Raw genomic sequence first — 12,749 nt, forward strand, 5'->3', positions numbered from 1 at the left:
TTGCTAGCCCTGGGCCTACAGAGTCATGCAAAAGCAAACTGTTCTCATGGGCCCCCTTTCGTGCTCCCAGGAACCGCCCGTGGTTCGCAGGGTGGAGCCATTGCTGAGGATCTGCAAAGCAGGGAGCCGAGCCAGACCCCAGGAGATGCTGCTGGGGGTTTGGGCTTGAGATCTGGAGGAGCCAGGCCCATGGCGGGTGATGAAAGGAGGAACCCTCTGCGGGAGGCCCTAGATTTTCTTTGGGAGCCTGTGAGTGGGGCGCTGGGAGACTGAGCAGGAACTCGCTGAGAAAGGGCAGGGCAGGACTCTCTGGCCCCTTCCTTGATGGGAATGTCATAAAGTGAGGCCAGAGCAAGGCCTTAACATGCAGCTGGCGTCAGATCTTTAACAACGTGAAGGAAAAACGGACTGGGGCCATTTACTTCCAGTGCATGATTGTGCTCCTACCACTCCCTGCTACCTGCTCAGTCGTCCCTCACAGAACCCAGCCCAGGTAGCCAACACTGGGGTTGAGGGGCCGCCCCTCCAAAACATCCTGCTGGAGCTTTTGTGCTCCTGGCTTATTATATATATACTAGAGGCCCGATGCATGAAATTTGTACACTCAGGGGCGGGGGTTAGGGGAGTCCCTCAGCCCAGATTGTGAGAGGGCACAGGCCAGGCCGAGGGACCCCACCGGTGCACAGTCAGAGCTGGGGAGGGGTGTGGGAGGTTGGCCAGCCGGGGAGGCTCCATGGGAGGGCTCCAGGGCGTGTCCAGCCCATCTTGCTCAATCTGATCAGCTGGGCCCCAGCAGCAAGCTAACCTACCAGTTGGAGCATCTGCCCCACAGTGGTCAGTGCACGTCATAGCGACTGGTCAACCAGTCAGCTGTCTGCCCCCTGGTGGTCAGTGCACACCATAGAGAGCAGTTGAGTTGCCTTAGCATATCATTATCATATTACACTTTGATTGGTTGAACTGAAGACCAGACACTTAGCACATTAAGCTTTTATTATATAGGATATATATCTCTAGCATAATATTCCCTTCTTTTCCCCTGTCCCCTTCTCTAGGTGGAGAATTCAGGGGACCCATGGGAAAATTTCCAAAACAACCAGGCGCTTACGTACTGGGAATGTGTCTACTTGCTCATGGTCACCATGTCCACTGTTGGCTATGGGGATGTTTACGCGAAAACCACGCTCGGGCGCCTCTTCATGGTCTTCTTCATCCTCGGGGGACTGGTAAAAGCTCTTTGTTATGATGCTGATTTTTATGGTCATTAATATCTTCTATTATCCATTCCCAAAAGCTTTGTATTTTGATAGTGTGTTTCTGTGCTAGAAGCAAGCGATTGCCTTAGTGTTACAATCAGGCTAAGTCGGTCCGAGTGTGAGGGTGACTTTTCTGCATATTTTTTTGGTGTATTAACTTGTTTCCCAGAGAACCAGGCATTTGCCCTTGTCAGGGCCAGCCATTTAGCCAGGAGCAAACCTAATTGTCTTAAGAAAGTGCTGCTCACTTACTAAGTGAGTGTCTGTCCCTTAGTAATGTAATTCAGTATCTGACATTCTGCAAGGACAGTTGCTGTCCCCTGACCCTGGTGGATGCTGTCAATACTCCATAGACAGTTTGCGGTTTCAAGAGCTCTCCCGCCCCTTGACGGTCCCCCCCAAACTTCCAACAAACACTGTGGCTGGGGCCTGCCCTAACGAGTGGGGTCCCCACGTTGGAGATGGAGGCCCACTGGTCTTGTCCAGGTGGATGTCACCCAGTGTGGCACCTGGGGTGTTTTTTCTTCCCCTTGTAAGTCAGCAAGTTTCACTGTTTGCTTTTCTGCTCTATGCAGATCATCATGGTCGGTTATGCTGTCATTTTCAAGGGACGTTTGGCAACACAGTGGCTGTGGTTGCATTTTGTCTCTCAAAGCAGCTCGCTCTAACTTTTGATTTTTAAAAAAATATATTTTTATTTATTTTAGAGAGGAAGCGAGAGGGAGAGAGAGATAGAAGAAACATTAATGATGAGAGAAAATCATTGATTGGTTGCCTCCTACACCCCCCCCACTGGGGATCGAGCCCACAACCCGGGCATGTGCCCTGACTAGGAATCGAACCGTGACCTCCTGGCTCATAGGTCGACTCTCAACTACTGAGCCACACTGGCTGGGCTAAGATTCAGTTTTTGCTGTGTGTGGGGTAAATGATGAAAATCCTACTTCACACACAGCTTTCAGATATGTACACCACACACACATTTACTCTATGCATACTCATCTCTCTGTTTTGTATGCATAGGGCATATACATTTAAAAATGTATGTAAATGTACATGTGTGTGTGTGTGCGTCAACACAGGTGTTCCCACAGCATCTGTGAGGTCCCGGTTATCCAGCCACAGGCGCGTTGTTTGTTGGACAAAACATGGCAGAATTGTGTTTCTCCTTGCTGTCCTTTCCTCCCATGTGATTTCCTCAATTTACCTTGTGTGCTTTTTAGTGATTTTTTTTAAATGCAAAGGTTTGTATTATTTTAACCTTTCTTTGGTGTTTATTATCTTTAATCATTCATAGGCATTGGTTGTCCTTTAGATTTTAACTAGAAAGGTCTTTCCCTGCAGTAATCTGAGTGTACATGTGTGTGCACGTGTGTGTGTGTGTGTGTGTGTGTGTGTGCGTGTGTGTCAGTGCCTGTGTAAGTGTGTAATTTCCCCAGCATGCCTCCCCCTTACTTATTTCTCTTCAGGAAGAAGAACTAGATGTCAACTTATTTATCCCTGTCTCCTTTGTATTTTTCCTTTGTAGTTGCCTTTTGGGCAATATCAGTAGCAACTGTGATTTTTTTAGTTGTCTAGGCTGGCTGATGTTTGTTTTGCCTCGTGTGTTTTCAGGAGCTTACCCTTTTTGTGCCTTTTTTATAATCCAGCGTATTAGTGTGTACCTTCGCCGTCCTAATCCTTTTGTGTTTTCAGATCTCAGCATCCCCCCCTTCTGAAAAGGTCACCCCTTTCTTTGGCCTGTCTTTTTAGTCTCTCTTCTGTCTCCTATCTTCTCCTCAGGCCATGTTTGCCAGCTACGTCCCTGAAATCATAGAGTTAATAGGAAACCGCAAGAAATACGGGGGCTCCTATAGTGCGGTTAGTGGAAGAAAGTAAGTATCCAGAGGTCTGCTGCCTCCGCTGCGGGGTCCTCTCTGCATGCCATTGTTTTTTTTGGCTCTTGTTTCTTTGTTTCATGCATGTAGGCAATGTTTGCCCGCTACGTGCCCGAAATTGCTGCTCTCATCCTGAATCGGAATAAATTCGGCGGGACTTTTAACAAACATGGAGGCAGAAAGTAAGTCGGTTGCACCAGAAAAGATGTGGTTGAGTGGCTTCCAGGAGTCCTGCCCTCTCCTACCCACCCGGGCGTCTCTGTGAGGGAAGGGCCACACTCTGGGTAGGGTGTGATGTTACCCGGGTTGTCACCCTGGGACCAGCCGCCCGGCCCTGTTCTCATTCACCGCTTTCCCCCCACGCATCTTTCCAAGAGACATGGGTTGATCCTGGAAGGCGTCCCGCTATCACCGGGCCTGTATTTTCTGTTCTGGTCCCTAACAAGTAACCCATGCTCATTCATTCCTCACACCAACTGGCTCGGTGGTTACACTCAGGTCCCCCACACTCAGATGATGCCATTTTATGGGGTATCTGTGCAGCAGTAACGTGAGATCTTACTCCAGCAAGGAATTCTCAGGGAGGGCAAGGTCAAGGTCACCTTGCCTACTATCAGGCGTGGCCACCGGGAACCAGTTCTCTTTAGCCGGGAGGCACAGAGTTTATCCTCACAGGGATTCATTACTCACTTGCAATTCCTTGTGGGCAAGAAGTAATATGTTTCTGATTTTCAGGACACCACATGCTAAGGCCGAAGTGTCTTTTGTTTGGCTTTCCATACACAAATGCGTTCTCCATGGGCTCTCTTTCAACGTGTGCTCAGATCACGTTATCAGTATGTGGGTCCGTGATCCACCAGAGATTTCCCTCCGAGTACCTGGCCGGACCTCAGCTCGCCGTGCTCTGCCAGCCGCCATCTCTCCGGTCCCTGCTGGAGGGAGGCCGGGCAGGCAGCAACCATCCGTCCCTTTTGTAAAAAGGACTTTTCTTGGGCACAGCTTTGTTTCTGAGGTTTTGTTTTCTGTCTTAACTTCCATGGAGTAAGAGGTACACACACATCTTTCTCATGCAGCTCAGGACATTTGCGCCGGTGTGCACAGCCAGTCACTCCCACCCGATCTAGAGGTGGAATCTTTCCATCACTCTTGCCCCTTCCCTATTACAGAAGTTCCTGAATTGGAACGAGGCTTCTTTCATTCATTTTCAGATAAACTCTTAAATAGCCGATTCTGTTTTTTAAGAGAAAATCAAACCAGCAGCATGGTGACCCCTCCATCCTCGCTGCCTCCTCCGCGCCCTGCAGTCCCAGTAGATGCGCGGACCCCCTCTCTGAGGTGGTTCCAGCTCACCCCGCGCTCGGGTGTCCGTCCTCCCTTCAGAAGATGAGGAGGCGGGTAAAACAGGGCTTACTTTCTTGAACTGCCCACAGGACACCAGTTTCCGTTCAAAGGAACAAAGGACAGTGGCTGAGAGGGAGCCAGTTGGCACCTTCTCGTGGAGCCAGCCCGTGCCTCCACCTCCCTGCTGATGGAGCCCTGCTCTCCTGTTCCCCTAACGGCCTGAATGGGATCAGAACCAAGCTGCTCTGATTTCTGGGCCACTGGCTGCATCCGAAAGGCCAAATACGTCTGGAGATTCCATTGGTCATGTGCTCCATGCCAAGAGGAAAACAGCTTCTCTCTCGGTTCTGCCTTCAAGTGTGGACAGGTCGCCATAAAGCAGACGGCCTTCCGCGGGCAGGGCCGTGTTGGCCTCCCACCCGCTGTCCCAGCCGGCGTGTCCTGTCACTGCCCCCAAAGGAGGCAGTAAAGTCAATTGCCCTGAAGTCCAGGTTGAAAATATGTCTTGACTCTCACTCCAGGCAAAATCCCCTTCACCCCCAATTAGTTTACCAACCCTAGTGTGGGTGGGCCTGGTGGCTGACAGCTTTTGGTGACCGGTGACCGTCTCAGGCCCTCAGACCAGCGCTCACCCCCAGCCTGGTCTGATCATCCGGGCGCTTTCTGCCTTGGCATTTCCACTCCAACCCCCTCACGGTGATGACTTCAGATCACAGGCTCCCGCGGCTTTTGTTCTGCCTCCGTCTCTGTAATCTTTTATCACCGCAGCTAGCCTGCTTACTCCCCCCGCCCCCGCCCCCGTCTCTTTTTTCCTATTCCCTTTATGAAAATGTGCACTTTGCTTTTTATGTTCTCGCTGGGTCTCCAGTGTCCCCGACCCTGCGGACAGAGAGCAGGTTCTGTCATCAGCACGGGGACTGTGCACTTTGCGCATTGTTTCCTGGTTCAAAAGCTAATTACTAAGTAGTTTAAAGAAGCCCTTGGTCACTTAGATCTTTCATCAGAAAATATAAGCATGGGAAAGGCACGGTAATAGAGGGCCATTAGCACCCTTTGTTTGATGTTGTTTTTCCAGTCAGTAGAACAAGATTGATGAAATGTTATGTTTGGCCAAAATTTGAGTTTTCATTTGGAATTCAGTGTTGAGAGAATGGGCTGTCAGAATCAATAAGTTCCCTTGCGCTTGGGATACGGGCATGTGGTAGTAATTAGCAATATAAGGTCTTTAGTTGAGCAACCAAGCATGGGTTCTGGCAGCAAACATAATGAGAAACTACAGTTGTTCTATTTCTAACGTCAAAAAGTTTCCAGATAAAATTAAATGCATTTGCAAAAGGAAAGCAGCTAAACTTTGTTGAAAGATAGAGTTCAGGCTCTGAAACTAGCACGCTTCGCCCATGTTGGTGTGTATGCATGAATGTATGTGCTGGACGCACGGACCCGCTTACATGCACGCTGCTCCTGAGGATTTAGTCAAGTGAGTGCCCAGAAAGTAATTAAAACATATACACGGGCCGAAACCGGTTTGGCTCAGTGGATGGAGCGTCGGCCTGCGGACTGAAAGGTCCCAGGTTCGATTCTGGTCAAGGGCATGTACCTTGGTTGCGGGCACATCCCTGGTAGGAGATGTGCAGGAGGCAGCTGATCGATGTTTCTCTCTCATCGATGTTTCTAACTCTCTATCTCTCTCCCTTCCTCTCTGTAAAAAATAAATAAAATATATTTTTTAAAAAAAACATATACACGGTTAAGGGATTGGTTTATGGTTGCATATTTTACTCAGGAATAACCTCCCTTTTAAAAATGCATCCTCGGAGAACTCAAGGTAACTTGCCACCCAAAGCCACGGAGACACACAACTTTGAAATCCAAAGATTATTTAGAGTAAAAGAAAATTGGGCCGAGAAGCTCGGGGGTTTGTTTAGGTAACACCCCATTTTAGAGTATCGGAGCAGATGAAGACTTCCTCAGCACCTCATTTTCAGTGTGTGTTTGGCAGAATGTAAACATTTCCCTTCACATCCCCAGAACACCTTCCCCATCAACACCATATCAAGGGCGTCCTCCAGCGCTCTCCTCAATATTCCACACCTGACCCCCCACAGGACAGCCCGAGCCAACAGTGGGTGGGGGTGGTGTGTGTCTGCTTGTCAGCTTTTCTCTAATGTAGCTTGTGATGATGTATTGGGGCTCCTGAGAACAGGGACTTGGGTGTCAACAACCAGGGGTTCCAGGAATGACCAAGGAAGGCAGTTTTTTCCAATTGGGAGGTCTTGGGGAGAGTTAGCCCCTGGGGCTGAGTCCCCAGATTTTATTCAAAAGAGTAGCCCGCCTGCAGCCCAGCCGTCCTCCTAAGGACGCTCACCGCCTCTCCTTTCTTTCATGTGATGCCAAAGCCGCTCCGAGGTGGGGAGCACTGGGGTGAGGCTCCCATGGCCTTTAGGATCCCAGCCTGCTCTCCTTCCTCCCACAGCCTCTGCTGTTTCCCCCAGAGGTTTCCTCTGTGTGTGTGACTCAGCCCACTCCTGGTTAGTTTATGAGAACTGACAAGATCATGGTCTAAGGTCACATGGCCAAGGGCCATGGAAAATAATCGGCCACAGAGAGGAATCCATCTGCTAACCCCCTTGTTGGAGGCGGCCTGGACAGGGAGTCATCCAGACCTTCTATTTCCCAGGCTGCGCTTCTGGGGCCTGAAACAGAGGCAGTGTCTTCGGCCAGGTGTTTGGGAGAGGGGAATGATGGGATGGGTTAGATTATTCCATGGATTCCGGGTAGCCAAATACTGAGAAGACACAGAGAGAGGGATGAAGAACAAGACAAGGAGTGGGCAAAGGGGGATAGGAAAGTGAATGTCATGTACTTGGAGGAAATGTTGCCGGAGGGATGAGAAAGCTGGGCCCCCTTCTGGCTGGGGGAGCAGTGGTCGCATACTAACTGGGTCTAGCTCCAATGCATGAAAGCTGCCTGTGAAACTTACATGCCGTGGCTTCTCTTAGAAAGCTTCCTTCTGTACTTCCAGAAGAGAGAACGTGAATCACTGTAGTGCAGAGCCCGAGGGCTGCCTTCCATGACGATAGTAATAACTACAAACACTTGCCTATTTTCTAATTCTCACAGCAACCTGTGAGGAAGGTAATACCATCATCTCCGTTTGCATTGGTTGAGGAAACTGAGGACCAGAGAGGTTAAGTGATTTGCCTGATGTCACACAGCCAGTGAAGGGCAGATCTTAGATCAGGGATTTAACCTGGGGCAGTCTGCGCCACTGGGTCACGTTGCCTCTCTAGATCATCTCTCGAGACCCGTTTGTTCTGCTCTACACTCAGGGATCTTATCATTGTACGTGTTTCTCCACCACTGTCCGTCAGTGGGGTGTCACCTTGGGCCTGTCTCCTCCTTCTGATCATTTGTTACCTCTCAGGATCCTGGCCCCAGGGAGAGGGGACAAAACTATGTTTCCCCCTCATTCGGTTAGATAAGAAATTGACATCTTGAAAGTCTCTAACAATGAGGGGCTCTCAAGAATGTGCAGGCAGATCATTGATCAAAGTGAGATTTGGAAATTTCAGGCTCCATTCTTTCTGGGGGTTCATTTCCTAGGTGACCAGCCATGGTAGGTGGTAGTGATCACCTCGATCACTCCTGGGCAGGGCCTACCTGCATTCTATCTTAGGAAGAGCCCTCTCTGCCCTGGCAGACGTATCTACCTGCTCCTTCCGTTCCTGAGGGCACGCCTCTGGGTCTCTGGTGGTGGTTTCCTGACTGTCGGTGAGAACTGTGGTAGCAGGCGCCCCTCCGGGGACATCAGCTCTGAGCGGGAATATCAGCCCTGGGGCTGTGTCCCTCTGGAGGGAGGGAGGGCCATCTGCCTTCAACCTCAGGTGTGTCCTCAGGGTTGTAAGAAGGAGCCTCAAAGGCACAGAGGAGGGGAGACCCTATTATGCTTTTCCATTAAAAAAGGAAAACAGGGTGACTTGTGGTTTTTCATGTAAATGCTTACATTTTGAAGAGTATTCAGTAATTTGGAACAAAATGTCAAGCTCTAAGAACTGCTAGAGAGCCGATAGTTCCCTGCTGCACTGTCCGCTCCTGTTATCTCCACTGGTTCATTCAGTCAGTTCTGGAGGTTCGCTGAGGAGCTCTGTGCCAGGCACACTGCTGGGTTGTGCGAGAGCCGGGATCGGGATGGGTGGTGAGCAAGCTGCCCATGGAACCTGTCCTGGTGGAGGTCACAGTCTCCAGGAGGTCACAGGCCATGAGCAAGGGTGTGGCCAAGGAAGCTACCAGGCACACATTTTAAAAGCCAAAGATTCTGTTATAGAGCAAAACAGGGATCATTTACCTTCAATAAAGTGGTCCAGGGAGGTGACACCTCGGAGGAGATGTGACAGTCATTCAGTGGCCACTGAACCCAGCTTTCATTATCCCCAAAAGAAGTGAGCACCCTAGTTTTAAAATTATATTTTGTGAAGTCTTTGCTTGTCCCTCTATGGGACCAAGTCTTAAACTCTTTCTCTCTGGGGTCCAGATGCCTGACCGAGCTCTCCCGTGACCCCCTAGGTGAGGCATCCGTGTACCTGATGAGGGTCCCTTATCAGACTCTGTCTTCCCTCTTATCAGAAATAGGCTCCTCATCTGCCTCTGCATCCTTTGTTCATTTCTGCTTCCACGTTCTCGTCCCTTTTGTGAGGTTTCTTGTGTCAACATGGAATTCCATTTCTCTGTCTTCGCCACACTCAGGTTTTGCCCGCCGTGGTTCTCGGCCATTTTTAAAAATTGGAGTTGAAATGACCTGCTGTGGAGGAACAGGGGTCATTTCTTCACAAGGGTTCATTTAATCTACCCTTGATAGCCTTCCCCTCCTAAACGAGGGCCACACGAGTGCCTCATTGTCATTCATTCCACATGTGTTTATGGAGTGCTCGCTACACGCCAGGCACTGGGGATAGATGTATTTCCACACACCCATAAAAACCTCCAAGGAGGCCACATCTGTCTTGAGCTGCACATCATATGTTATTTGACCACCAATGTGGTTGGGCAGTTCAAAGTCGGAGCTTATTTACTAGTAGGCCTCCCTTGCTGGTTCCCAGAGGTGACGGCCTTCCTGCGGCTGCATGGCCATGGCCGAGCTTCCTGGGAAGGCCTGCCCCCAGCGCGTGGACTAGGACGCAGGGTCCTTCACGCGGTGTGTGGGGCTGAGCCCCGAGGGCCTTCTTCTCTTTTCTGTCTCCGTGGAGCTTGGGCAGCACTCACTCTTGCCCCCCATGGTCTGCGTGGGGGGGCTGCTCTTGTGAGTGAGGTTCCCTATGAGATGTCATTTATGATTTCTGTGCCACAGACACCGCTCTGGTTGAAGTGTGACTGAAGTTTTGCTTTTTGCACAAACTTCCATCCCTTGACAAGTGAGCCCTTCAGCCCTCTCCTTGCAAGGCCCATGCGAGCCCCAGCCTGAACTCCCAGCAATGTCTTCAGATTCCTAGATTTTAAAAACCATAAATTAGCAAATCATCAACATATCACCAGGAAGGATCATCTGGTAGCCATTCGAGTCAGAAGGAAACACAGGCCCCAATAACCGATCTTCACAAAGATATGAAGAACCGTAGACAGACAGATATAGTAAATAGGAAGACAAACAGATAATTCAAGCTGACAGGCCAGCTTGGACTGATTAGGCATTCTGCTTTGATTAGCATTAAACTTTTAGGGGAGGAAAAAATGAGATTGCCCTAATACTTTGGAACAATGACCCCTTGACTACTTCTGAAATTCAGTACCGAGGGACAGATACCAAACGCAAGTGTCAATTAGATGCTGTGTCCTATAATGTCATGTGCCAGGTATTCCTTTGCAGCAAGAGGGGTCTTGGTGGGTGTGGATGTGGGCGCTTCTTTCTTTGCATCTGCTTTGGATTCTTATAAGCCACATCTTCAGTCCCTTTCAAACTTGAAGCTCGATTTAAAGAGACTCGGATGCATATTAAATCAATTTCCTGATGATACTAATGGAATGAAAGCGCCCCCCACCCGCCCCCACACACACACACTTTCCTGCTGTTTCTCTTCCCTTCCACACACTTATCAAAATGTTCCAGCTATTGTTCTGAAAACAAGAATAGAAATGTAGGTGGGAGATGAACTGCATAGCTAAAAAAAACCACAAAGTCAAAAGTAAGCCTAGATTTTGCTCTTAGATATTCTTTCTTCCATTAAAAAAAGAAGTCTGAATATGAATTTTCTAATTATAATCCCTGAAGATTCTTTCTCTTTAACCTCAGATTTGATGGAGAATCCTTGCTGGGTAGATTTCCAATCCAAAGGATGCACGCAGCCCTCAGAGACTAAGCGGTGTTGTTTTCTGTCTCTGACGATGTCATTCATTTTGATGGAAGGCTTTCCAGATCTGTGTACAGCAGTTCTTAGTAGATTTGGGGTTCATCCCACAGATGCTGCCATCATACATTGAAAACAAACCAAGAAACTTTCTAACTGGCCAAGTCCGGTGTCTCCTTTTATTAAAAATCTGTCGGGGCTAATGCGATGTGAAACTCCTGGAAGCCTGATTCTGTGACGCGCAGGGATCCAGGCTCCACATCTAGTACTGGCATCGCATAGCAATGGCTCTTCCCATCCCCAGAACCACAGCACTGCTCCAGATGTGGGTGGCAATCATCAGTAAAGGAACCTTAGGTCCCCTCTCTATACCTTTTCAACAGGGGACACAGAAGCAGTTCAGAGATACATGCATGCCCATCTCTGTGAGGGGTTTCTGACCCTGGCCATTGACCGTGAAGCCCAGTGTCAGCTAGTATCTAGAGCAAATCTAGGAAAGCTCTCATTCAGCATATTTGCTCCACTAACAAGTATTTGAGCCCCTGCCATGTTCCTGGCACCCTGCTATGTGCTGTGTTTAAAAGGATGAGCTAGAGCCCAGCCGGTGTGGCTCAGTGGTGAGCATCAACATATGAACTGGCAGGTCATGGTTTGATTCCAGGTCAGGGTACCTGCCCGGGTGGCTCAATCCCTAGTAAGGGGCATGCAGGAGGCAGCCGATCTATGACTCTCACTCATTGATGTTTATATCTCTCTCTCGCTTCCTCCCTGAAAACAATAAAAATATATTTTAAAAAAACATTTATAAATAAATAAATGGATGAGCTAGAAAGTGTGATTATTGCTGTCCTTGAGCGTACCTGAGATATCGAACAATCAGAATCATTCAAGAAGCCAGTGGCAGCTAAACGGAAGCTTGATTATGTAGGAGTATCATCCCAGTGAAATGCTATTTTGGCAACAATTTTATTCAATAAAATCATGAAATTATAAAGCAACATGAAGGCTGTAAGCATTTTAGAAGGAATGCTCCTGGAAGCATTTGCTAATTCCCAATCGTTAAATGTACCCATTGGAGTAGTTAGGGCAAAGGTAACGGCAGGTGACTTGAGCACCAAAAGCCTACAGATCTAATGATGGACCCAGTAACAAATTTGGAAGGATGGGAGCGGCTGATGCCACCCCGAGGTCTGCTCCATTCCATACCTTTCCTCTTCCTCGGTGAGTAAGCCCTGGAAGCTGTGGACAGCTCCCAGTCATTTTGTGTGTAACATGCCGGAGGCCTCGGAGGCCCGTGCAAGTGTGTTGCGTCTATTCAGCCAGGATGACTAACAGAGTGTGCAGCCTGGGGCAACACCCTTGGGTGTGGCTGGGGAGCAAGGCCAGGATGTGTCAACTTGATTGTCATTATGGGAAGGTCAAGTCCAATAGCACATGCTCTCAGGCCATGAGGCATGATTTACTAGGGGGGGTTAGGGAGAGTGGGAGGGCTCACTTTGCAAATCAAAGCTATATGTCTCCTCTCCGGGGCGAGAACCAGTTTTTTGGACTCATTCTCTATTTCACCTTCATCCCCAAAGGGGTAATCTTCTCTTCTCTTGGTCCCTCCTGTTCGAAAGCAGCATTACCAAGTGGAGAGAGATAAACTTGCTTTCATCTGAGTCCAGGAGAGTGCGGTTCAGTGTGATGATCCCTCTGTAAGCTCAGAGAGCCGGCCAGGATTGGAAGAGTCAGGTCAGGGGAAGAATGGCTTATTTAAAAAATGGCCAAAAGCCTTCAAGTCTGCAGTAATGGGATGAATAAAATGCAGAGGAGTGAGGGGTCAGGGTGAGAGACAAGGAAGTGCAGTTTGTGAGAGTCCGGCCATCATATTATTGCTTGCTTAAGAGAGTTGTGTAATTCCTCTTCTGGGAAGGAAGGGAGGAAGGGAGGGAGGG

The 12,749-nt window shown here is 49.1% G+C and overlaps 1 protein-coding gene across 32 annotated transcripts in view; it reads left to right on the forward strand.

Moving 5' to 3' along the window:
• The window catches only part of KCNMA1 (potassium channel, calcium activated large conductance subfamily M alpha, member 1), a 697,075-nt gene that overhangs the window by 470,018 nt on the left and 214,308 nt on the right, over positions 1 to 12,749 (forward strand). For 31 of the 32 annotated variants that reach the window (XM_014538327.1, XM_005864642.2, XM_014538330.1 and 28 more), the window contains exons 8-9: positions 1,056 to 1,226; positions 3,039 to 3,130. In XM_014538327.1, the coding sequence (XP_014393813.1) occupies positions 1,056 to 1,226; positions 3,039 to 3,130 (263 nt within the window). Of the gene's footprint in view, positions 1 to 1,055; positions 1,227 to 3,038; positions 3,131 to 3,223; positions 3,316 to 12,749 lie in introns of all 32 variants that reach the window. The other variant, XM_014538348.1, reaches the window with a different exon arrangement.

The sequence above is a fragment of the Myotis brandtii genome, unplaced genomic scaffold (genome assembly GCF_000412655.1).
Source record: "Myotis brandtii unplaced genomic scaffold, ASM41265v1 scaffold190, whole genome shotgun sequence".
Lineage (NCBI taxonomy): Eukaryota > Metazoa > Chordata > Mammalia > Chiroptera > Vespertilionidae > Myotis > Myotis brandtii.